The sequence below is a fragment of the Zalophus californianus genome, chromosome 16 (genome assembly GCF_009762305.2).
Source record: "Zalophus californianus isolate mZalCal1 chromosome 16, mZalCal1.pri.v2, whole genome shotgun sequence".
Classification (NCBI taxonomy): domain Eukaryota; kingdom Metazoa; phylum Chordata; class Mammalia; order Carnivora; family Otariidae; genus Zalophus; species Zalophus californianus.
This window is the reverse complement of record NC_045610.1, coordinates 13,556,240-13,583,472: the sequence shown is the minus strand read 5'-3', so window position 1 is coordinate 13,583,472 and position 27,233 is coordinate 13,556,240. Positions and strand designations below refer to the sequence as shown.

Here is a 27,233-nt window from a genome sequence, read left to right as displayed (position 1 = left end):
CTAAATACACCACATAAACATGCTATAAGGAATGATGTTCTGACATCACACTTTCAGGCAAAAACATACTAATTTTCTTAATAAAACAGTTCCTAGCCCAACAATATCATAGGAAACAAATGTGCACTGCTTGCCTTATTTGGATAAATCCCAAATGCTTTGTTTTTGCATATACATGGCGATTGAAAGGGCTGGAGAGGTAGTAGCTTCTGTGATTCTGCAGTGTGTTAAATGCATAAGCTATTCCATGTATTTTGAAGTGCGTTCAGGTTTAGTGTTTGTTTTACCCTCAGTGTATTTTTCTGTGCTATAACTTTATTTTTAAAGGTAGTTTGAATGCAAGATAACCATGAGTACCCAAAAGACTGAAGAAATGGTGCAGAAGGAAAAATGTACCTTTCTCAATGACTCCCTCACAAATATTCTCCACTACTCATCATTAAGTCTTCATTTCTTCTTTTAATGAGGACAATTAACCTTTATTGCAATAAGTTGTATATGTAAATTGTATCTTTATATTCAAATTTTTTTTTTAGTATAAACCTGTTTTATTGGCCAATTAATAAATTTTTCCATCAGTAAAAACTGTTTGGGTATTGGGCTGGATGGAATGAACCAGTTTTTCCATTGAAATTGATGTAAATATTTCTTCCAATTAATGGTTTTACACTTAGCAGTAGCAATTTTAAAAACAAATTAAAATCATTAGGCAAAGGACAGGTTTACAGACTTTTATATAAGGAAGAGAAAGAAATATCTATATACAAATACATTGTTCTTTATTTACCAAGAAGATATAAATTTAAAATCTGTATGCATCCAATAACATCACTACAAAATATATTTAAAAATTGATTGAATTAAAAGGAAAAATACAAAAATCCACAACCAAAATGGGAGATTTTAATGCTTTAACAATCTTTCATATAAGCTATGAAAAGATCACTAAGGAGATAGAAGATCTGAACAACACAATTAACAAAATTGACCTGATTAATAGAACACTGTAAATAATGGTAAAATAAGCACTTTTCAAATGCACATGAAACATTTGCCAAAATTGAACATATGCTACATCAAAAAGCAGCCCCAATAAACTTCAATGGATTGAAATAATTCAGAATATGTTCTCTGACTACAGTGGAATTAAATTAGAAGCCAATAACAAAAAGAAACTAAAAAAACTTGAACGTCTCAGAAAGTAAGCAATGCAGGGGCGGGGAGGAGCAAGATGGAGGAGTAGGAGACCTAAATTTCGTCTGGTCTCAGGAATTCAGCTGGATAGGGATCATACCATTCTGAACACCTATGAACTCAACAGGAGATCGAAGAAAAGAATAGCAGCAACTCTCTCAACAGAAAAGTGACCACTTACTGGAAGGTAGGATGTGCGGAGAAGTAGAATCCGAGGCGATATTCGGGAGGATAGATGGCGGGGGGGTGGGGTGGGGGTGGGGCCTCCGTCAGCCACTTCTGGCAAGTGCTAGAGCCGCGTAGCACAAGATCGGAACTTTCGGAAGTCGGCTCCGCTGAGGGACGTCGCTCCAGTGGTTAAGCGGGGGGTGGAACCCTCGCGGGACAGTGTGGTCTCAGGACCCTCGGGGTCACAGAAAGACCGGGGGTGCCTGAGTGCGGCAGAGCTCCCAGGTATTGGAGTGGGGAAGCCGGCTGCAGAGACGGAGCCGAGGCGTGGGCTCTCAGCTCAGGGTTGCCATACACTGTGATCGGTGACAGTCGAGCCACTGCTCCTCCAGCAGGGACCCAACAAGCAGCAGATCCCGGGAGACTCCCCTCCCTCCCCTGGGAGGAGCGCGTGGGAGCACACCGCAGGGATCTGCTGGGTTTGGAGACTCCACACGGGGTCAGGTGCCAGAGATAGAAACACTCGGTCACAGGCCGGGGGAGCAAGGAGTGCAGCCAGAGACCGGAGAGACGGGAGTGACTGCTTTTCTCTGGGGGTGCACTGAGGAGCGGGGCCCTGAGTTCTCGGCTCCTCTGGGGCGGAGATTGGGAGGCCGCCATTTTCACTGTCATCCTCCAAAGCTGGACCGAGAGCTTGCGGGGAACAAAAGCTCCCGAGAGCAAACCTGAGCGATTGCTTAGCCTGGACCAACAAGGGCGGGGCAGTTCCGCCTCCCGCAAAGACACTTGAGAACCATGGCAACAGGCCCCTCCCCCAGAAGATCAGCACAAACAGCCAGCCAAGACCAAGTTTACTGATCAATGAGAACGGCAGAACTCCAGCGCTAGGGGAATACTGCATATAGAATTCATGGCCTTTTTCCCATGATTCTTTAGTCTCTCAAAGTTAATTTTTTTAACTGTCTTTTTTTCTTTTGAATTTTTTTTCCTTTTTCAACCAACATCTTATCAATCCCTTTTTTAAAAAAATCTTTTTTACTTTTCATTTTTAGAGTCATATTCTATCCCTTCATAGTAGTTAACCTTATTTTTGGTATATATATATATATATAATATATATATATAATATATATATATATAAGTTGTTCCCTCTTCAAAATTTTGGAATACAGTTTCTTCTAATAGATCAAAATATACCCTAAATCTCTAGTGTATGGCTTTGTTCTACTCTCCTGCCTGATCACATTCTCTCCCTTTTTTTTGAAATCCTCTTTCTTTTTTCAACCAACTTATCAATTCCTTTTATAAAATCTTATAATTTTCATCTTTACAGTCATATTCCATCCCTTCATCGTATTAACCCTTATTTTTGTACATATATGTTTTTCTTTCTTTAAAATTTTGGGAGGCACTTTCTTCTAACAGACCAAAACACACCAAAAATCTAGTGTGTGGCACTGATCTATGCACCAGCCTGATCATATGTGATCATATTCTGTTTTTTTAGTTTTGTTTTGTTTTTGTATGCTTCTATCTTTTTCTTTTTCTTTTTTTTTTCTTTTTTCTTTCTTTCCCTTTCTTTTCTCCTAGTTTCAGGTCTCTTCTGATTTTTTCAGTGTATATTTTCTGGTGATGTCGTTACCCTGTTAGCATTTACTCCTCTCATTCATCTATTCTCCTTTGGACAAAATGACAAGATGGAAAAAATTACCTCAACAAAAAGAACAAGAGGCAGTACCGACTACCAGGGACCTAATCAATACGGATATTAGTAAGATGTCAGAACTAGAGTTCAGAATGATGATTTTAAAGATACTAGCTGCGCTTGAAAAAAGCATGGAGGTTATTAGAGAAACTCTTTCTGCAGAAATAAAAGAACTAAAATCTAAGCAAGTCAAAATCAAAAAGGCTATTAATGAGGTGCAATCAAACATGGAGGCTCTAACTGTTAGGATAAATGAGGCAGAAGAGAGAATTAGTGATATAGAAGACCAAATGATGAAAAATCAAGACACTGAGAAAAAGAGAGATAAACAACTACTGGATCATGAGGGCAGAATTCGAGAGATAATGAAACCATAAGATGAAACAATATTAGAATAATTGGGATCCCAGAAGAAGAGAGAGAGAGAGAGAGGGGCAGAAGGTATATTGGAGCAAATTATAGCAGAGAACTTCCCTAATTTGGGGAAGGAAAGAGGCATCAAAATCCAGGAGTCACAGAGAACCCGCCTCAAAATCGATAAAAATAGGTCAGCACCCCGACATCTAAAGTAAAACTTACAAGGCTCAGCGACAAAGAGAAAATTCTGAAAGCAGCTTGGGAGAAGAGATCTGTAACCTACAATGGTAGAAACACTAGATTGGCAACAGACCTATCCACAGAGACCTGGCAGGCCAGAAAGGACTGGCATGATATCGTCAGAGCACTAAATGAGAAAAATATGCAGCCAAGAATACTATATCCAGCTAGGCTGTCATCAAAAATAGAAGGAGAGATAAAAAGCTTCCAGGGCAAACCAAAACTAAAGGAATTTGCAAACACGAAACCAGCCCTCCAAGAAATATTGAAAGGGGTCCTCTAAGCAAAGAGAGAGCTTACAAGTAACACAGACCAGAAAGAACACAGATAATATACAGTAACAGTCACCTTACAGGCAATACAATGGCACTAAATTCATATCTTTCAATAGTTACCTTGAGTGTAAATGGGCAAAGCGCCCCAATCAAAAGACACAGGCTATCAGATTGGATAAAAAAACAACACCCACCAATATGCTGTCTGCAAGAGACTCATTTTAGACCCAAAGACACCCCCAGATTGAAAGTGAGGCGGTGGAAAACCATTTACCATGCTAATGGACACCAAAAGAAAGCTGGGGTGGCAATCCTTATATCAGTCAAATTAGATTTTAAACCAAAGACTGTAATAAGAGATGAGGAAGGACACTATATCCTACTTAAAGGGTCTATCCAACAAGAAGATCTAACAATTGTAAATATCTACGCCCCTAACATGGGAGCAGCCAATTATATAAGGCAGTTAATAACAAAAGCAAGGAAACACATCGACAACAATACAATAATAGTGGGGGACTTTAACACCCCCCTGACTGAAATGGACAGATCATCTAAGCAAAAGATCAACAAGGAAATAAAAACTTTAAATGACACACTGGACCAAATGGACTTCACAGATAGATTCAGAACATTCCATCCCAAAGCAACAGAATACACGTTCTTCTCTAGTGCCCATGGAACATTCTCCAGAATAGATCACAACCTAGGTCACAAATCAGGTCTCAACTGGTACCAAAAGACTGGGATCGTTCCCTGCATATTCTCAAAGCACAATGCTTTGAAACTAGAACTCAGTGAAAACAAGAAAGTCGGAAACAACTCAAATATATGGAGGCTGAAGAGCATCCTACTAAAGAGTGAATGGGTCAACCAGGAAATTGAAGAATTAAAAAAATTCATGGAAACAAACAAAAATGAAAACACAACTGTTCAAAATCTTTGGGATACAGCAAAGGCAGTGTTAAGAGGAAAGTATATAGCAATACAAGCCTTTCTCGAGAAACAAGAAAGGTCTCAAATACACAACCTAACCCTACACCTAAAGGAGCTGGAGAAAGAACAGCAAATAAAGCCTAAACCCAGCAGGAGAAGAGAAATAAGAAAGATCAGAGCAGAAATCAATGAAATAGAAACCAAAAGAACAGTAGAACAGATCAATGAAACTAGGAGCTGGTTCTTTGAAAGAATTAACAAGATTCATAAACCCCTGGCCAGACTCATCACACATAAAAGAGAAATGACCCAAATCAACAAAATCATGAATGAAAGAGGAGAGATCACAACCAACACCAAAGACATACAAACAGTTGTAAGAACATATTATGAGCAACTCTATGCCAGCAAATTAGATAACCTGGAAGAAATGGATGCATTCCTAGAGATGTATCAACTACCAAAACTGAACCAGGAAGAAAGAGAAAACCTAAACAGACCTATAACCCCTAGGGAAATTGAAGCAGTCATCAAAAATCTCCCAACAAACAAAAGCCCAGGACCAGATGGCTTCCCAGGGGAATTCTACCAAACATTTCAAGAAGAATTAATACCTATTCTCCTGAAACTGTTCCAAAAAATAGAAATGGAAGGAAAACTTCCAAACTCGTTTTCTGAGGCCACCATTACCTTGATCCCCAAACCAAAGACCCCAACAAAAAGGAGAATTACAGACCAATATCCTTGATGAACATGGATGCAAAAATTCTCACCAAAATACTAGCCAATAGGATCCAACAGTACATTAAAAAGATTATTCACCACGACCAAGTGGGATTTATCTCTGGGCTGCAAGGTTGGTTCAACATCTGCAAATCAATCAACGTGATACAATACATTAATAAAAGAAAGAACAAGAGTCATATGATCCTCTCAATAGATGCAGAAAAAGCATTTGACAAAGTACAGCATCCTTTCTTGATCAAAACTCTTCAGAGTATAGGCATAGAGGGTACATACCTCAAGATCATAAAAGCCATCTATGAAAAACCCACAGTGAATATCATTCTCAATGGGGAAAAACTGAGAGCTTTCCCCCCAAGGTCAGGAACACGGCAGGGATGTCCGCTATCACCACTGCCTTTCAACATAGTATTAGAAGTCCTAGCCACAGCAATCAGACAGCAAAAAGAAATAAAAGGCATCTGAAGTGGCAAAGAAATCAAACTCTCACTGTTTGCATATGATATGATACTTTATGTGGAAAACCCAAAAGACTCCACCCCAAAACTGCAAGAACTCATACAGGAATTCAGTCAAGTGGCAGGATATAAAATCAATGCACAGAAATCAGTGGCATTCCTATACATCAACAACAAGACAGAAGAGAGACAAATTAAGGAGTTGATCCCATTTACTACTTGTACCCAAAACCATAAGATACCAAGGAATAAATCTAACCAAGGAGGCAAAGGATCTGTACTCAGAAAACTATAAAATACTCATGAAAGAAATTGAGGAAGACACAAAGAAATGGAAAAACGTTCCATGCTCATGGATTGGAAGAACAAATATTGTGAAGATGTCAATGCTACCTAGTGCAATCTACACATTCAGACATGACAGATGTTGGCGGGGATGCAGAGAAAGGGGCACCCTCCTACACTGTTGGTGAGACTGTAAGCTGGTGCAGCCACTCCGGAAAACAGTATGGAGGTTCCTCAAAAAGTTGAAAATAGAGCTACCATATGACCCAGCAATTGTACTACTGTGTATTTACCCCAAAGATACAAATGTAGGGCTCTGAAGGGGTATGTGCACCCTGATTTTTATAGCAGCAATGTCCACAATAGCCAAACTGTGGGAAGAGCCAAGATGTCCATCGACAGATGAATGGATAAAGAAATGTGGTATATATACACAATGGAATATTATGCAGCCATCAAAAGGAATGATATCTTGCCATTTGCAACGAGGTAAATGGAACTGGAGGGTATTTTGCTGAACGAATAAGTCAGTCAGAGAAAGACATGTATCATATGACCTCACTGATATGAGAAATTCTTAATCTCAGGAAACAAACTGAGTGTTGCTGTAGTGGTGGGGGGTGGGAGGGATGGGGTGGCTGGGTGATAGACATTGGGGAGGGTATGTGCTATGGTGAGCGCTGTGAATTGTGCAAGACTGTGGAATCACAGATCTGTACTTCTGAAACAAATAATGCAACATATGTTAAAGAAAAAGAAGAAGATAGCAGGAGGGGAAGAATGAAGGGGAGTAAGTCGGAGGGGGAGACGAACCAGGAGAGACGATGGACTCTGAAAAACAAACTGAGGGTTCTGGAGGGGAGGAGGGTGGGGGGATGGGTTAGCCTGGTGATGGGTATTAAAGAGGGCACATTCTGCGTGGAGCGCTGGGTGTTACGCACAAACAATGAATCATGGGACAGTACATCAAGAACTAATGATGTAATGTATGGTGATTAACATAACAATAAAAATTAAAAAAACTAATGATGTAATGTATGGTGATTAACATAACATCACAATAAAAAAAAGGACCATGTTCAACTCTACATAATAAATATAATTATGTAAGTGAAAAAAAAACGAAATTAAGCAATGCCCTTCCAAATAACCTGGAGTCAAAAATGAAATCACAATGGAAATTTTTAAATATTTTGAAATAAATGAGAATTAAGATACGACAAAACTTGTGGGAAACAGTTAAAGCAGTGCTTAGAGGAAATGTACAGCCTTAAGGGCATATGTTAAAAAAGAAGAAAGGGAAAACTCTTATCTAAGCTTCCTTCTCAAAAAGGTAAAAGAATAACAAATTAAACCCAAAGAAAATCCAGGAAGGAATAAAGATATGAGCATATATCAACAAAACAAAACTAACCTACAGTAGAGAAAATCAACAAAGCTAAAGTTTGTGTTTTAGAAAAGTTAATAAAACTGATAAACCCCTAGAAACACTGATCAAGAAAAAAAGAACACACAAATTAGCAATATGAATGAAAAAGAGGACATCAGAACGGATCCTAAGATATTTAAGAAATAATAAGAGGATAGTATATACAATTTTATGCCACTGCGCTTCACAATTTTGTTGAAATAGGCAAATTCCTTGAAATATTTACCAAAACAGATGAAAAAAGTGCAAGCTGAATAATCTTTATCAAAGAAATTAAATTGATTATTAAAAACCTTAGGAAGAATTCCAAGCACAGATAGCTTTACAGCAAACTCTTCCAAACATTTAAAGAAGAAATAGCAATCTTACACAAACTGTTCCAGAAAACAGAATTGAGAGAACACTTACCAATCATCTTATGGGGTCAGAATAACATTGATATTAAAACCTGACAAGAGCAAAGATTTAAAAAACAAACAAACAAAAATCAGAAAAAAAAACCTGACAGGAGCAATACAAGGAAGGACAATTGATCTCTCTCTTGGATATAGATGTAGAAATCATAGACAAAATATTAGCAAATCAAATCTGGTGACATATAAAAAGCATAATATATCACAACAAGTTGAGTTTATTTCAGGAATGGAAGGGTGGATTGACATTTGATAATAACTGATTTATTTATCACATTAACAGGGAGAAAAGGAAAAAAATCGTATGTTCATTATGACAGATGCAGGAAAAAGGCATGATAAAATCTCATACTGATCTGTGATAAAAAATCACAGTAAACCAGAATAGAAGGAATTTCCTTAATCTGATCAAGAATATCAACAAAAACCTTCAGCACACATCATTCTTATTGGTGAGTTGCTGAAAGCTTTCCCTAAAATCAGGAATGAGACAAGGATGATCACTCTCACCACTTTTTTTTGTTTGTTTGTTTAAAGATTTATTTATTTGACAGAGAGAGAGAGAGAGAACACAAGCAGGGGGAGTGGGAGAGGGAGAAGCAGGCCTCCTGCTGAACAGGGAGCCCGATGCAGGGCTCGATCCCAGGACCCTGGGATCATGACCTGAGCTGAAGGCAGATGCTTAATGACTGAGCCACTCAGGCACCCCCACTCTCACAACTTTTACTCAACATTTTACCAGAGGACTTAGATCAATAAGAAAAAAAGATACAGAGCATAAAGATTAAAAAGGAAAAAATAAAACTGCTATTATTTGCAGATGAAATGATTAAGTAGACTGAGAAATCCAACAGATCCACAGCCAAACACAGAATTAACAAGAGCCTTTAGCAAGGTTACTGGATATAGAAGCAATATACAAAGAAACACTGTACTTCTATATGCCGTCAATGATCAAATAAAAAATGAACAATTTTTAAAGATGCTATTAGCAAAAGACAGAAAAATCAAATGCTCAAAAATAAGTCTAGGGGCGTCTGGGTGGCTCAGTCATTAAGTGTCTGCCTTCGGCTCAGGTCATGATCCCAGTGTCCTGGGATTGAGTCCCGCATCAGGCTCCCTGCTCTGTGGGAAGCCTGCTTCTCCCTCTCACACTCCCCCTGCTTGTGTCCCCTCTCTCGCTGTGTCTCTGTCAAATAAATAAATAAAATCTTTAAAAAAAATAAGTATAACTAAAAACATGCAAAACCTCTATGTTGAAAACTATAAAAGATTAGGAGAGATTAAAGATCTAAGTAGATGGAGGAATAGATCATGTTCATGAACGGAAGACTCAATATTGCTGTCAGTTATCACTACACTGATCTATAGCTTCAGTAGAATCCTAATCAAAATCCCAGCAAATTACTGGGCGGGGGTGGTGGTGAGATATGTTATCAAGCCAATTTAAAAATTTATAGGAAACTGCATAGGGCAAGAATAGTCAGGCACTCTTAAGGGAGAATAACAAACTTGTAGGACTTTGTAACACACTATCATTTATCAAGACATTACAAAGTTATAGTTAAGACAGAATTATACTGGCACAGGGCAGACAGACCGATGGAACAGAGAGTCCAACACACATGATCACCTATTTTATGACAAAGGTGACAGTGAAGAACAGGGAGGAAAGGATATTTTTATTTTTTTAAATATTTTATTTATTTATTTGAGAGACAGAGAGAGAGAGAGAACACAAGCGGCAGGAGGGTCAGAGGGAGAAGCAGACTCCCTGCTGAGCAGGGAGCCCGACGTGGGACTCGATCCTGGGACTCCAGGATCATGACCTGAGCCGAAGGCAGTCGCTTAACCGACTGAGCCACCCAGGTGCCCAAGAATGATTTTTTAAATGGTGCTGGGTCACTTGGATATCAATATTGAAAAAAAAATTAATCTTGACTATTCTCACCCAATATCTCTCTCTCTCACACACACACACACACACACACACACACACACATTCCTGATGGGTTGAAATGTGGATTTGGATGGACTCATTTTGAAAAATGAAACAATAACGTTTTTAAGTGAAAACAGAGGACCCTGGGGTGGACAAATATTTTTTAAACAGGACACAAAAAGCACTAACCATAAAGGAAAGAATTGATAAACTGAACTTCATTAAACTCAAGAACTTCTGTTTATCAAAAGACACCATTAAGAGAATAAAGAGGCAAGCCACAGAGTGAGAGAAGATACTTGCAAAACGAATATCTGAGAAAAGACTTATATCAGAATATGTACAAAATTCCTACAGCTCAATAAGAAAGAAGTATGTAAGCTAATGGAAAAAGGACATTTCACAAGAAATTATCCAAATGGCTAGTAATCAAATAAGAAGGCACTCAACAGACTTCAGAGAAAGGCAAATTAGAACCACCATATAATATCACTATACAACTACCAGAACGGCTGAAATGAAAAAGATAATACCAAGTGTTAACAATGATTTGGAGCAACTAGAACTCTCAAATACTGCTGGTAAGAATATAAGTCAGTACAACCCCTTCAGGAAACCATTTGTGTGTATCACTGGAGTGGAGCATATGTATAACTTATGGCCCAGCAATTCTATTCTTAGGCATATCACCAGCAGAAGTGTGTTTATGTGTCCACAAAAAGACATGTACAAGAATGTTCACAGCCTCACTATTCGTAACTCCAAATTGGAACACCCAAGTATCCATCTGGAGTAGAAAGGATAAGCTGTGAATAGTTACCAATGGAATACTTCACAGCAGTGAAAATAACCTACAACAAGGTGGTTGGATTTCATAAACACAATGTTGCGTCAAAGACTAGGAATAAAACAGACCATACTGTATAATTCCATTTATACTAAATTTAAAACAGGCAAAATAATCTATGGTATTAAAACTTAGGAGAGTGGTTACCCTTGGGGATAAGGTAATGAATGACTAGAGGGAGTAACAAAGGGTACTTCTGGGCTGTTGGTCATATTCTGTGTCTTGAAATGGGTACAAGTCACATGGATTTTATTTAATTTGAAAAGTTACTAATCTGATTTTATTGTGTAATTCAAAAAAGTTTACATTAAAATATAATTGCAAGTTTCTGAAACACATTGACTATATAAAAATTCTATAAGTTAATAATAATATTTAAGAGAGAAGAAAAAATCCTCCAAAACAAATCAAAACACTGCATTGGTTGGCATTGGAAGTAATGAGGGCACCATCCCCTTACTCTAAAAGTTGTTTATTAAAGAGAAAAACTAACTAATTTTCTTATCTTTGCTATATAAATTGCATTTCAGGGTCACCAAATAGTCCTAGTTGATATGGGCAGAGTAATAGAATCATAAAAACACAATTTTGCAAGCCACTGTACAATAATGAATTCAGGCCACGATAATCAAAGCATGAAACTACTAGAAGAAAGTTTGATAGAAAACTTTACAATTAGACTGACACCCCCTGAACCCACTAGTCAATCTTAACGTCCCCAAGAATGGGTCTTCAGACATATGTGCCTTGGAGTGTGACACCACAGGAAGGTGACAGGAGTCCCAGACTCTGCATTTTCAACAAGCTCCCAAGTGATGCCCATGCTGCTGATCCTCAGACCACATTTTGAGTAGCATGCCTTTAAAATACTTTGGCAAAAGAAACAAAAAGGGGGAGTGAGATATATCTAGGAAGTATAGCAAAATCCCCACAATAGTTTAGAGTATGCTTGCCAAAAAAGCTCAACTGAATTTAATGAAGTCATTAGCACTAACATTCAGGTTTTGGGAAATTCAGAGGATAAAGGGACAAACTGCACCAGAAGGAAGCAAACACACAAATCTTGAATGAAGCTGCTCTACAAGACAAGTGACCAAGCTCTGCAGTAAAGCAAAGACTTGAAAAAGACACACAAACCCAGAAATAGGCAAGGGGGCCACTTTAGACTAAGAGAGGCATAGCAACCAAATGTAATGTGGACCTTGTTTGGATCTTGGCTCAAAAAAACTTATTGTTAAAAAAAAGATAAATTGAGATAGGAAGATTTAAATATGGACACCCCACAATTATTGTTAACTTTCTTAGGTGATAAGAACATTGTGGCTAGCTAAGAAAAATAACCACATACCTCAGAAACATGTACTGAAGTGCTTGGGTAGGGGAGGAAACGACACAATGTTTTGGGTTTGCCTTAAAATAATGCTTCTGAAACATTAAATTGCTAACAAGTCACCCAAGTTTCTTGTTAAAATACAGATTCCGAGGGGTGCCTGGGTGGCTCAGTCGTTAAGCGTCTGCCTTTGGCTCAGGTCATGATCTCAGGGTCCTGGGATCGAGCCCCGCATCGGGCTCCCTGCTCAGCAGGGAGTCTGCTTCTCCCTCTCCCACTCCCCCTGTTTGTGTTCCCTCTCTTGCTGTGTCTCCCTCTGTCAAATAAATAAATAAAATGTTTAAAAAAAAGAAAAAAAATACAGATTCCGATTCAGTAGATCAGGAAGTGGGACTGAGAGCCTCGTCTAACAGGACCCTAAGTGATGCCCTGCTGCTGGTCACCACACCAAATTTTGAGCAGCACAGTTTTAAAGGAAACCAAAAGGGATATGGAATGATGCAGCAAGTGCAGCAAGTCTTGATAATGGTGTAATCTGGGTGATGGGTGAGGGGTCTGACGCTGACGGCTCAGTATGTGGGTGCTGATGTTAGTGTTATAACCACAAGGGAGGGCCTGTCATGTTCTGACAGCCCTACCCTCCATCTCAAGCCCCTGTGTGCCGTCAGACACATGAGCCCAGCCAAACCAGTGTCTGTCACCACAATACCCACAGAGCTGCCTCTCCTAAGCTGTCTCCAGCCACCTAGGCCTGCTGAGTAAGAATAAGACCCTCCCTTCATCCTGTCAGCCAGCACTCCTCGCCCCCTCAAACCTCTATCTTCCCCCAACACACTGGGCATTTTATTTTTTTTAATTTTATTTTATTTAAATCCAATTCATTAGCATACAGTGTATTACTAGTTTCAGAGGTAGAGTTCAGAGATTCATCAGTTGCGTATAACACGCAGTGCTCATTCCAGTATGTGCCCTCCTTCATGCCCATCACCCAGTGACCCCATTGCCCCACCCACCTCCCCTCCAGCAACCCTCTGTTTCTTTCCTACAGTTAAGAGTCTCTTATGGGGGGCGCCTGGGTGGCTCAGTCATTAAGTATCTGCCTTCAGCTCAGCTCATGATTCCAGGGTCCTGGGATCAAATCCCACATTGGGCTCCCTGCTTCGCGGGAAGCCTGCTTCTCCCTCTCCCACTCCCCTGCTTGTGTTCCCTCTCTCGCTGTGTCTCCGTCAAATAAATAAATAACATCTTTAAAAAAAAAAAGAGTCTTTTCTGGGCATTTTGAATATACATTCAAATGTATATTCAAAATACAGCACTATTCTTGGTTTAGCAAATTTAGGCCCAGGGGGCATGGGTTGTCCAAATTTACATAAGGAGCTAGCTGTAGAACTGGGACTAGAGTCTGGTGTCCTGACACCCAAGCCCAGAACACCCAGAAAGGCCTAGGGGGAGCTCCTGCCTCATAGCCGCATGCAAGTTGCCTGTCCCATGGGGCAGCTCACCTTCAAGCCACCCACATCAGTCTTTCACACAGGAGCCTCACCATCTTCCCCTTCCTCCAGGACTCTGCCTTCCCATATGTAAGTCTCACTGTTGCCACCTGCTCAAGATCTGCTGTGGCTTCCCATTCCCCTCAGGGTGAGTGCCAAGCTCCCTTAGCTGCCTGGTACTCTTGGCCCTCCACCCTCCCCACCACCACCCTGGACCTCTCCAGCCTGACTGCCCACAAGCCCCCCGTATACATCCTACAAGGCAACCTCCCAGCAAAGGTTGGAAACATCTAGTTCCCACATGGACCACAGTCCACACCTGGCTTGCCACAAACATTCCACTTCTCAGATGTTTTGCCTCTGCTTGGAATGCCCTTTCCCATGTGCGAGATTGGAAGGCATCGTCAATGGACCCACTGGCTGGCGCTAGAGTGTTTGTAGTGTTGAATGCAGCCCGCTCTCTCTTCACACGGGGCCCAGGACAGGGACAGTGCACCCTCACCCCCAGGGCCCAGCATGTCCTGGGCAGGGGGCAGGGTGGGGGGGTGTTGACAGCAGCCTTCGGCTCCCACTCAAGCTTTGCCCTGCATCTTCCTAAACAGACTCCTCACACTCCCCATCTTTGTCCATATTGGTTCTAAACAGAAAGCCCCCCTCTACCAGTCTATACTTGCTAAAGACCATGAGTTGGACACTATGTTCCCTCATCCCTAACCACCAAGGTTTTCCATCATATACTTGCACGCAAGTATTGGGGTGTGCCCTGGGCAGAGCCAGGTCTGACATCTTCCCACTCCCCATGAGGACCTAACAGGGCCACAGGTCTCAGCCTGAAGTTGATACAAGAGCACAGCAGGCCCTCGACTTCTGATGTTAAGTGTTATAATCACAAGGGAGGGCCTGTCGTGTTCTGACAGCCTTACCCTCCATCTCAAGCCCCTCTGTAAGGTGACCCAGGGAGAAGTGAGTGGCTGGGGTCATAGGATGGCTCAAGGGTAAAGACTGAGCTGGGACAGCAGGCTGTATGGTAGCAGGGCAAGATAGGGCTAGGAGTGGGGCTAAGGGCAGCTCCAGGGTTAGAGTATGTTTGTGTACCTGCTCCTGGCTAAAAAACTCTTAAGACAATTGAGGTTGTCTCATCTGCTCTCACAGATGAGAAGTGGACATCACCACAGTGGGTGGCTTGGGAAGGGTAAAAGATCAGGGTCACGTCAGAATAGTCTGGATTTTCTCCAGTCTAGGGAAGCCCAGCCAGGCACAGGATTCAGGGCCCTGGGCCTGGAGTCATAGTCTGAGAGGTTCCTCCCAACCTCCCTGCATCTCTGTGTCACTTTTCCAGACTCTTCCCAGCCCCCAAGACTCAGCACCAGTCTCAACCCCCCCAGGAAACTCTTCAGGATTGGTCCATCCCTCCATCCCACCTCACAGCCACCTTCGTTTCTCCCACTCAGACTGGAGCTGCTGGGGCCTTACTCTCACACCCTTTCCAAAGCTTAGCCAAGCTGTGGGCTAAGTGATCACATTGCAAGTCTGCTCCACCTTGCTCTCTGCTGTCCATCAGCTTGGGGACTGTCTAGGCCCCAGAAGGGGTTTGATAAATGTCCCTTGGATTGACATTGCTGAAAAAGGCACTGGGGCAATGGCTGGTCATGCCAGAGGCCACAGGAAACAGACACTAGGAGGAGCTCAGAATGATGCCAGGGTTAGCACCCCAGGCCACGGGGTATTCTAGAGCTGGAAGTCAGGGCAGAGGCCTGGGCTTGAGCCCCATTTCTCCATGTACTTGCTTGTAACTCTGGACAGTCACTGCACCTCTCTGGGCTCCAGTCACTTCCTCCTTTCTGGGAAGGGGTGGACCAGAGTCTAGACTAAGTATCTTTTTCAGACATACTTGGTGATGGGGGATCAAAGCCTTAAGCCATAAAAAGTGTGAAACCCTCTCCACACTCTGTATGTGACTGAAAATAAAGAGAAGTCTAAACTGTAAAATAAGGAAAAGGAAGTTCAACAAAGTTTTGGCCTTTTCATATGATTATTTTAGAATATCAAATATTAAAATGTGTCCAAAAATGTATGCTTTGCCGGTCCCCTACACTTTTGGCCTGCCTTCTGGTGACCAGGCCCCGGGGTGGATGCTAATTCTGGGTTCCCTCCAACAATGGATTCAGCTTTGTCAGACACTGGTGCTCACTTGCTGGCCCCTGCCCATCCTTCAGGAAGAACTCGGGCTCCCAAGAGCCTTGGAACATCTGCCTGATGTTCATCTCATTCTTCCATCAAGCTTCTGACCAATGCAGGAGACCCCCAGGGAAGCTTGTCCAGATCACTATGCCAGACCACCCTAGCCCCCTGCTTGACCTGAGCTGCCTCCAGGGGCTCGATGACCATGCTCAATCTCATCCTTGAGGCCTTGTAGGCAGGTGCAGGCTCATGGCTTGGCTTGCCCCAAGTGGTTTCCATGGTAGGTTTAAAGGCCAGAATGGGACCCCCAGGCTGGGGGAAGAGGAACTGCCCCCCTCCACCCACACACAGGTTCTCATACTGGCCCTAACATCAGAAACAGGAAGCAGGCTCCCCCAGTACGTTCACCTTCTACCACACAGACACATGCCCCCCAGTCTCTCCTCAACGCTCATGTTCTCAGAGTCCCCCACCCTCATCAGCTGAGCACCAGTCTGGGATGGAAGGGTGCTCTGCTGGGCAGTGTGGGCACCGTCAGCCTCCATACTCTGAGAACAAACTTGCACAGACCCAGGGACCTGCCAGGAACTGGTGCGGTGGGGAAAAGGCCCAAGGCGGGGAGGGGAGGCTGGCTGGAGGAGGAACAGGGTGGCAGAGCTCGGCAGTCTGAAGTCACAGGCTGTCAGTACCAACAGCCTCAGAAGCCCTTCTGAGTAAGGCTGGGGATCTAACCCAGCAAGCAAGAGCACCTCCCTCAGGGATTCCCTACGGTCTCTGACCTCTCGCTCTGAGGGAGCGCCATTTCGACAGATAGGCTGTGCTGAGGGCACAGCAACCTCCCAGGGCCGGGGGTGGGGCAGACTTACTGGTCATGTAGAGCAGTGTGTGGAAGAGCCACATCCTAGCAGGAGCAGAGGCAGCGGCGTGGACCTCGGCCTATTCAGCTTCCCCTCCTCTGCGTGGGTGGCCAGGAGGTGGAGACTGACACACACAGAAGCAAGGACCCACAGGCAGACAGGCACTTACAAGTAGACACGGATGTTCCCACTTGTGCACAGCTGGCTGTGTGGCTTCCTCGGCAGTTGTGGGCTGGGTCCTGGAAACTCAGAGACAGTTGTGAGCCCTTCTACATGACCCATGCTTCATGGAACAGTGAACCGAAGCTTGGCCTAGGAACACAGCTCTGGATGTCCTCATCAGATAGATGTTTGAGTGCAGCAGTATTAATCCAGACGTTATCATTCATGTGAGTGAGTCCCAGGCCCCTGCCCTGCTCTAGAACCTACCACCAGATACCTCAGCCCAACACCCAGCCCAGGATCCTTAGTGGTGGTTGCCTCAGCAGTGAGAATGGGGTCCCCTTCCTATCAGAAGTACCCCCACAGCTAGAAATCGGGCTCCTGCACCTGGCCCCTGCATTCAGGGCCCTGAGGCTATGGAGGGCCTGATAAATGTTAAGACCCAGTGCACTGACTGAAATCACCACCTCAGTGAATTCAGCTTGGCTGCATTCTCTTTAAAACCTGGCTATAGCAACGTGGGCAGCTCTGAGCTACCGGACAGAAGACATAAAATTCCATAAATCTTTACAGCATACCTCTGATCCAGTCCAGCCCCCCAACAGTCTGCAGGCATATTTAAAAGCTAACTTCATAATCTGTCAAGTTTTCCCTGTGACCAAGTCTGTCGTCGGTCACAGAAGGAAGTGTCCCTGCTTCCCCGACTGTTGTAGTGTACAGCAGTGCTGTCCAACAGAACTATGATGGTGTTCTAGATCTGCACTGTCCAACACTGCATGTGGCTACTGAGCCCTCGCAACGTTATCAGTGCCAACTGAGGACCTGAATTTTAAATTGTATTTAATTTTAATGAATTCACATTCAAAAAGGCAGGAGAGTCTATGTCTCTCACATGAAATGTCCGCATCCCCAGAGAGAGCACACTGAAGTGTTAGTGCAAGTGTTAAAACAAAGCAGACAAGGGTGTTGACTTAATGACAAGACGAAAATCAATTTTATTTTGTTTCTCACATTGAAAGCTTGCTTGGCCAAAGTCTTGTGGAGATCAATGACACTTAAAACATGTTTGCATTGTCTGCTTTGGTCTGACAAAATACCTACAGCTAATGTGATAGTTCCCTGATGCTATATGGTTGCTTGAACAGAGATTACAATTCACCATTTCGGACACTGTCTGACAGCTGGAAACAAAGTTCCAGGTTTGATGATCTGCCTGCCAGATCACAACAAAGACCATCCAAATTGGCTTAACCTTGTCATAGTCCAGAGTCCTGGCCTGTTTTCCCACCACCCCAGGGCTCAGTGACTTTCCCCCTACGCCACACTTGTTTGGAGTGCCAGGGGCACTTGGCAGAGCCAGAAGAAGCTCCTCTCCCCATCATCCCTGACCCAGAGGGGGAAGAGAGTAGCCCCAGGCCACAGAGCAGAACAGACCAGCAGTAGGGACATGTTAGAACCCAGGACTGCAGCTTGCTCAAGATTTCTGAGAGCAGGACTTCATGTCTGGAGTACGAACTTCAGGGCACCTCAGGAGGCCAAGCCAAGCTGGTGACTGGAGGCTGGACAGGGTGCAGGGCCATTTCTGCATCTTTGGAGACTTCTAGAATGCAGACTCATCCTGCATCCCTCAAAGATGTATTTATCCAAGCTTGCTGGTGTCAGCATGACAGAATACTAATCATGAGCACACATAGGTCCGGCATGTCCCTCTGATAGTAACTGCTGTCCCCACAAATCCAAATTTAAGATCCCAAGAAAAGAGCGAGACTATGTTCAACAATGCTTCTGCTCAGAGCCTCATACAGGTTTTAGACAAATGGTAAGGGACCAACTTGAGGGACATTCTACAACATTTAACTGGGCTGAACTCTTCAAAAATATCAGTATATCCATAAGACAAAGGTTAAAGGATTGTTCCAGGTTAAAGGAGACTAAGGAGAGGAAACAAAATGCAGTGTGATCCTGGACCAGGAAAAAAAAAAGCTTCAAAAAACATTGGGACAGCTGGTAAAAATGAAACATGAACTAAAGATTAGATACTACTGTGCTGATCAGATAAAATTATACACTTCCTGAATTTGAGAACTATGTGATGGTCATATGAGAGACTGTCCTTATTTCCTAAGAATTTAGGAAATGTACACTAAAATATTTAAGGGTAAAGGGATAGGTGTATGCAAGTCATTCTCAAATAGTTCATGCTTCAGAGGTGGGGATGGGGGGACAGAAGGTAGGAGGGAAAGAATGAATGATAAAATATTGCAAAATGTTCTTTGTTCTATCCTTGAAACTTCTCTGTAATTTTGAAATTATTTCAAAATAAAAAGTCTTAAAAGTTACAGGATGGAGATGACCTGTTCAGCAAGAGGTCAAAGCACTAACGGCTCTGTTTTGAGAGTGAGTCCAAAGCTCTGGTATCTGCATTCACCAGTGGATGGGGGGCTGTTCCCACAGTCCTGCCTCATCGCCTGTAGGCCTAGAAGACGTTCTAACTACCCACTAGCCTTCTGAGTTCTGGGAAGCTGGGTAGAGGGCATTTGGAAGCATGAGGACTTACAGAGACAGGGCTGCAATGGAGGACAGAGCTGGCAAAGGGCAGCTGGGGGCAATCTGAGGAGTGGTAGGAATCACTACCATTGACTGAGCACTAAGGAGGGAGTGCCAGACTCAGTGCCAAGGGCCTTCCATGCAAAGCCCTCATCTGACCCTAACAGCCACCCTACTTGGTTATCCTGATTTCCCAGATGAGAATACTGGACTGGAGAGGTTAAGTAACTTGCCTAAGGCCATATGGCTAATAAGTGGCAGAGTTGGGACTTAAGACAGGTCTGTCTCTTCCAGTACCAGGACTCTGAACTACTACAACCCTACTCCTCTCATACCCATAGGGCTAAATCTCTCCCAGTTTGTGAGCTTTTAAAAAGCAGAGACCTCATTTCACAAACATATACTGGGTGTCTTGAACTGAACTGTGTGCCCCGCCCCCTGCCAAATTCGTATGTTGAAGCCATAAACCCCCCAACATGAGTTTATTTGGAGATAGGGTCTAAAGGCCTTAAAGGAGATAATTAAGGTCATAAATGTATGGCCCTAATCAATAGGCTTAGTGGCCTTAGCAAAGGAAGAGCGATCTCTCTCCCCATGTGCACGTACCAAGGAAAGGCCATGTGAGGGCACTATGAGAATATGGCCGTCTGCAAGCCAGGAAGAGAGCCCTCATTAGAACCTGACTATGCTACCATCCTGATCTTGGCCTTTCAGCCTCTAGATGGTGAGAAAATAAATTTCTGGTGTTTAAGCCACTCAGTCTATGGTATTTTGTTATGGCAGCCCATGCTAATACAATGGACTACTTCCTAAAAAGCCTCCCAAATAAAACATGGAATGGTGCATGCATGCGTGTGTTGGGGAAGGTGGGCTTAGTGCGGAGGAAGCAAGGGAGAGGATCCTCTTGTTCTTCTGTAGCTGAGGGGTTGGTTTATGGACCAAGGGTCCAAGGGCTTGGGCCTCTTGCTTGCCCCTACCTCCTTCCTGTGCAACTTAGGCTCCTAATGGTCTTTGCAAAGGTAGAGCAAAGATCCTAGAACTCACATTAGCAACAGAAAGAAACCTGGAGGCCATCCCAGTTGAGCTCTTCGTCTGACAGACAGGGAAACTGGGGTCCAGAGAGGGGAAGGGATTTGTTCAGTCTTGTTCAGTTTGTATGTGAGAAAAAATGAGTCCCCAAGCTTCAGGCCCAGTCTCATTCTATTTGACCTTCCCCCAAAGACACTCTACCTGAGCTAAAAGTACAACCTCCTGCTCATAGGCTTTCTGAGTAATCCTTGCCAATGACAAGAGGGGAGGCACCACATGATTAAACACACAAACAGCCAGGAAGGGACAGGAAGATCATGTCTCCTCTCCTGCCAATGTTGTGGGCCTCTTGGCTTCACTAACCTACAGCTTCACTACCCTACAGTCAGAGGTGAGGGTGACAGACAATTTGAGATAACACAAAGTTTCACCTACTGAAGACTCTGGTCATGCACAGAGGGCCTCAGAATTGCTCGAGCAAAAACAGGTAAGAACCCTAGGGCAGGGTATTGACTTTGGCAGGTTAATACCACCCATACTCTAGAGTTTTATCTATAGCACAGGAAACTCCCACTTTAGTGCCTCACAATCCAAAATAGGCTTTTGAGCCAGCATTTCCCTAATTGCTCCCAGGAACATCAAAATCTTGTGAAATGTTCATAGAATTTCATTAAAAAAAATGCTTACCATATTTTTTCTTCTAAGATTTATTTTATAAACATGTAAGAAAAGTTCTGGATTTTTGTTGGTCAGATTATGCAATAATCTGCCTTGAAGCAAGTGTGATATTCTCAAAATTATCAAAAACATTCTGTCCTTTTAGTTCTTAAAGGAAAAAAAATGTTTTAACTTCATTTGTTTCCTGTTATATAAAGTTTAAAAGCAAATACTTATATACCCAATTGATTTGTACAGCAATTAATTAATCTGTGAAGCCATGGTTCGCTGTTACTGTGAACCCAAACGGCCCGTTTGCACTGCAGCATAACTTTAAGAACACTCGAGTGAGAGCTGGAATTGCTACTGGAGGCAAAAGAGCTGCTGCCTGAACAAGTTTTCTCTTTGCCTTCTTTGGACTGCTGTCACTTTCCTTTCCCATAGGACCCAAAGCTAAGAACTGGCTCAGTAGTCCCTCTTTGGGGCCTCTCATCCACCTACCAGCTTCCTTTCCTGCTCTCCTGGGGCAGATGAATGCTTTCCAAAAAAAATATTCTACATGATTCTCTTGCAAATTCTTTATACAGCAGGTACACTTCAGCTCAGATATGGCCAGATCACCAAAATTTGAATTTTATGGAGGTCTAATTAATGAGATTTTTTTCTTATACAAGTACAGTTTATGTACTTCTGAATAATCTTCCTCTTTTTCAATCTGGTAATGTCAGCTAGATTTCGACTAGCCTATAGGCAAAGGAGTCAGAGCTGGGTTGTTACCATAATTCACTCATTTACCAAACACTTCTTAAGTACTCCTTACTCTGGACTGGCATGGTGGGAGGATACAGAGATAACAACATGAAGACACCTGCTCATTAGGAGCTCACAGGCTAAAAGGGAAAATAAAACATGAACATCAAGTACTGTGTGTACAAGGCAGAAAACAAGGACTAGCCTGTAAGAGGACCCCAGGCCTCAGAGAACGAAGCTGTTCCTGCAGCTGGGGGATTTAGACATTCACCGCATGTTTACAGATAACCTGCTAGGTGCCAGGCATGGCTCTAAGACTGGAGAAACCCCCATGAACAAACCAGACATGGTGCCTACTCTCATGGAGCTTACAATCTAGCAAAAAAGACAAAGTAGGAACAGGGAATTACAATTCAGTGTATAGCCGTGCTGGCTCTGGGGGGCGGTTACAGAGATTTGGCATCATACACACATTTCACTTAGGCAAACACAATGGTATAGTCTCCTGAGAAAATTTTTAAAATGACAAGGAGAAAGGAAAACAATTTTAAGTCATTTGGGCCATTTCACCTGCCCCTCCACTCACCTAAGGTAAGCTTGTGTGGCTTGTTACAGTTCCCAAGAGCCTCTTCAAAAGTGAGTTGCTTGCCTGAGTGAGTTTAACACCTAAAAATAAGTGGTTTTTTTTTTCCACAATATGGCCTTCATTGCAGGCCTACCACTTCAGCTGGAGCTCAACCAAAGAAACTATGATCTGTTCCCACACAGGCAGAAACCAACTGTGCTGGATCTCACGATGCTGGTTTTCAACATGGCATGTTCCCCAGGATTTCCAAGAGGAATTTTGATTACACTCCATTTTTATCTTAGGTGTGACTGTATAGCCCAACCTTGAAATGAGCAGAGTCTCATTCATGACAGCACTGTGTAGCAGAGGCCCATAACCTGGCTCTGGAAGTTGGAGGCAGCCACCTCTAAGTCTATGAGGATGAGGGAAAAGAGAAGGCAAGGCTTAGGCAGAAGGGAGAAAGGTCCAGGGGAGTGTGTCACTGCTGGGGAAGAAAAGCACTGAGCAGAGTTGTGAAAGGCTGGTGAGATCAAGATGGGTCCAAGTAACTAGTGGGCACAGGGCAGGGGAGGTTGGGGAGAACAGGCCAGAGATACCAGAAGTTAGATTTTGACAAGCCTTGTGAGCTATCATTGGAGTTTGGAATTTATTCCAAGCTTTGGAAAGGTTTTAAGCAGAAGAATAACAGAATAACTTTCTTAAGAAAGTTCATTCTGAAGCACACGGAAGGATGCCCAGTATCATTATACATCAGGGAAATGCAAATCAGAATCACAAGGAGCTACCACTTCACGTTGCGAAATAAGTGTTGTCGAGGATCGTGGAAAAACCAGAGCCCTCATACACTAATGGGGAAAATGGAAAATGATGCAGCCATTTGGGAGAATAGTCTGGCAGTTCTTCAAAAGGTTAAAACAGAGTTACCGTATGACCCAGCAATTCCACCCCTAGATATATAACCCAAGAGTAATGAAAACATGATCACAAACATTTGTACATAAATGTTCCATAGCAGCATAATTCACATCAGCCAAAAGTAGAAACAACCCAAATGTCCATCAACTGATGAATGGGTAAATAAAATGTACTGTATTGATACAATGGAATATTATTCATTAATAAAAAGAAGTACTAATACGGGCTACAACACGGATGATCCTCAAAAATATGTTTAGTGAAAGAAGCCAATCACAAATCGCCACAAAGTGTATGATTCCATTTACATGAGCATTCAAAAAAGGCAAATCCACAGAAACCAAAAGTAGTGGTTGCCAGGAGGGAAGAGGGACTGGGGAATGATTGTTAATGGATATAGGGTTTGTTTTTGGTGATGAAAATGTTCTAAAATTGACTATGTGATGGCTGCACAACTCTGTGAATATACTAAAAGCCACTGACGTGTATACTTTTTTTTCCTAAAATTTTTTATTTTTAAGTAACCTCTATACCCAATGTGGGGCTCAAACTCACAACCCCGAGATCGAGTCGCATGCTCCTCCAACTGAGACAGCCAGTGCCCTTGAAGTGTATACTTGAAAGGAGTGAACTGTACACTATGTAAATAACAGCTCAGTAAAGCTGCAAACAGCAAAAGTTCATCCCAGCTGCAGTGCACAGAACAGAGATGGAGGGATGGGATATGGGGCAGAGATCAGGGAGGAGCTGTCACAGGGATGAAGTGGGAGAAGACAGTGATTGAACTAAGGGGAGGAGTTCATGGGACAAAAAAAGGGGCCAGAGGAGGGCTTGTCACAGGCTCCACAAGTTCTCCTGGGTAGCTGGTGTCTCTCCCAAGAGGGAGAGTGGGAAACAGAAATGAGGTATCTGCAATTACTATCAAGCAGCAGCAATGTATTTGCAATCTCATATGCATAAAGACTAAGAAGAATATAGAAAAGTCTGTAGCCCTGGTGCCCACATACATAAGGAGCGCCCAGGCACACTGAGCTGCCACTAGGGCCATCCTGACTGTCTACCCTCACTCCCAAACTCCAAAGAAAGGGCCTGGGCATTCAGAGCACATGTAAGATGTTGTAAGATCTGAGTGCCTGAGTGTGGGCCAGAGAGCAAGAGGAGGTGGCCAACAATAACTTGGGGAAGTAAAATCTTCAAAGATACTTTTCTGGGGTCTGTGTGTTTGTAAGAATTACAAGGCTGCAGAAGTGGGCATTTTTCATGGTAAGATCAAAGGCCCAGTTTTGACTACACACCACCACCTTCTCAGAAAGCCTTCCCTGATCTCTAGCAGGAGATTGGCCAGGACTATAAGGCCATGGGAGAGATGGGCTCAAACTACTGGTGGAAAAGGTCGTGACTGGGAAACACAGAAGGGCTTTTTTTGAACACTGCTGAGACCACATCAGTTAGGACCCTGACCACAAGGACATCTCTGTCCCACGAGAAGACCCAGAGACTGTAATGGAAATGGGATGGAGGTCAATCCCTGCCCCAAACCTCATGCATGCCCTTCTTGACCCTCCCCACACCTGCAACAGAAACTGGTGCTGGCCAGCCCACCACAACCATTGCTTCGGGAAGAGTAAAACACCACTGAGATGCACCAACAAAGTCAGAAGCTCTGGTACCAGCCCATTCACTTGCCAGATGGGAAAACTAGAGGCCCAGGCCCATGGAACAGAAACCAGGGGTTGGCATCCAGGTCTCGGACTCTCAGGTCCTTGTCCTTCTCACTCTACCAACTCCCCAGACCTTGCCCTTCTCAAGAACCTGGCTCTCAGCTGTATGCTCCACCGGGCAAAAAAAGCTAGAAACCTCAGAAACGTTAGGTCTCAACTGGCAGAGAACCATCTCTCTCCAAGAATCCGATGAGGAGGCGGAAACATACAGTAGTTAATAGCCTCTAATCTTTCTAAAGGGATTGAAAAGCAGGTACAGCAACAAAACATGGTAGAGTACAGCTGCTGTGGCTCTCAAGCCCCACAGCCCTTTCCTTCCTTTCTTAGCAGCAGTGTTCTGCATTCACACCACACTGTAATCAACTATCAATGCCACAAGTAAAGATCCTTAGAATCCAGGGCTGCACCAGGTACTAAAACACTCCAGACAGGTGAGGAGTTGTGACATCACAAAGGGACAAAGGCTTACTATCTCTAATTCTTAAGTTCTAGTGAATTGAAGTGAAACACTATTTTTAAGCCTGTAGAGGAATACGAACATTAAATACTTCAAAATAAAGATCAAATAGTAAGACAAAGTAATCTACTGCCTTTAAAATAATCTCAAAGTTTAGAAGTAAACGAGAAATAAACTAAAATTTCTATTACTATTATCTTATTTGCCAGTTTTAAAGATATCTTCAGGTGCCAGAACTTGGAAATAGAAAGAATAAATACTAATGTATCACTTCTGAAGTGATAATAAACAACAGGACCCCATCTCAGATGGATGGATTTTTTTCCTACAGTGGCCAAAAAGCAAGCTGAACACTATATACAACAGACTGACTATACAATTAGGATCATTTAAAAATAATGAGACTCCTCTCTTTGCCTTCTTCCAAAGTATATAATATATATTTAACAGCACACATAAGACACCACTTGATCTTCCCTTGTAGCCAACAGGAAATACTTTCACATATAAAAATTAAAAATTTAAACTTTTAAATCATTAATATTTTTAAACATAATACAGACTTAAAAATTGTTCAACATTAATCCATGACCCCACCCCTAGCACAAAAATCCACCCCAAATCCAGAAGTCACAGTTTTTTGTTCCTAAAAATCCCACAGCACTGAACTTGGATCTTCACTTCAAGCTGATTGCTAAGATGCCCCTAACAGAAATCCCCAGGGAGGAACGGAAGCACGATCGATGCTGCATCTCTTATCTACCTGGGCGGCACTGGTGCACCTCTGAGGTCAGGTCCATGAGATCCGGCCCCCACACTAGGGTCCTGGAAGGGTGAGCTGGCAGCTTCCCTCATCTTCCCCCTCGAAGGCTGTCCAATAAGCACCTGGGAATTGACTTTTCTTGGGAAAAGGGTGCTGGTAACAGCTGTCAGGGCCAAGGCAATAGTGAGAAGTTCAGTTCTCTGCTCTTTGGATGAACTGTGTAAAACATTTCTTTAAAAGCACAATGTTAAAAATATTAAGAAAAACATCTACAAAATCTGGAGGGCTGCCTTTTCCTCAAAGGGTAAAGCTTGTGGGGTAGTGGGGAAAGGATTGAGGGCCCAGAACTCTTACTCTGCAGCAAAATATAGACAGATGCCCTTCAAAACACATCACATTCTTAACATGTCTTGCTGAAGCAGCAAGAGCTGAGGGTGACTGTGTAAGAGCAGGAGGGGGCGCCAACTCCTGCGGGGGGGCGGAAGGGTCCTACTGTGCACCCCACCCTGCACAAGAATGTCAGATTTTAGTGCAGCTGCCATTAGCCCCAAGGGCGTCAGGACTCTGCCTCTGAACCAGAGCTGCTTTCCCGACTAACTTCAATCTGGAGAGATGGTAAGTTATCTAACCGGCTCTTCTTTTGGCGAGACTGTTCTTTCTCCTTTATCAGAGCCCCCCATGCCCTTTGCAGCTCAGAGTCATCTTCCTCAGTGCCTGGCGCCCTGTGATCCACCTTCTTCGTGTTCTTTTCTTTGGTCTTGGGTGCAGATCCTAAGCGCGTCCATAAACTACCTGTTTGGGTGAGAAGGCATT

The 27,233-nt window shown here is 43.1% G+C and overlaps 2 protein-coding genes across 10 annotated transcripts in view; both read right to left on the bottom strand.

Annotated features, from left to right (window-relative positions):
• Nucleotides 1-17,469, bottom strand: part of ITGAE (integrin subunit alpha E) — a 64,514-nt gene extending 47,045 nt beyond the window's left edge. For 6 of the 8 annotated variants that reach the window (XM_027568593.2, XM_027568598.2, XM_027568595.2 and 3 more), the window contains exon 1: nt 16,861-17,469. In XM_027568593.2, the coding sequence (XP_027424394.1) occupies nt 16,861-16,894 (34 nt within the window). In that variant the 5' untranslated portion in view covers nt 16,895-17,469. The remainder of the gene's footprint in view (nt 1-16,860) is intronic. The other 2 variants (XM_027568594.2, XM_027568596.2) reach the window with 2 other exon arrangements.
• Nucleotides 17,470-17,694: 225 nt separating this feature from the next.
• Nucleotides 17,695-27,233, bottom strand: part of NCBP3 (nuclear cap binding subunit 3) — a 47,018-nt gene continuing 37,479 nt past the window's right edge. Inside the window, exons 13-14 of one of the 2 annotated variants that reach the window (XM_027568604.1) lie at nt 27,050-27,212; nt 26,244-26,583 (exon numbers count right to left, since the gene is read on the bottom strand). In XM_027568604.1, the coding sequence (XP_027424405.1) occupies nt 26,475-26,583; nt 27,050-27,212 (272 nt within the window). In that variant the 3' untranslated portion in view covers nt 26,244-26,474. Of the gene's footprint in view, nt 27,213-27,233 lie in introns of both variants that reach the window. The other variant, XM_027568605.2, reaches the window with a different exon arrangement.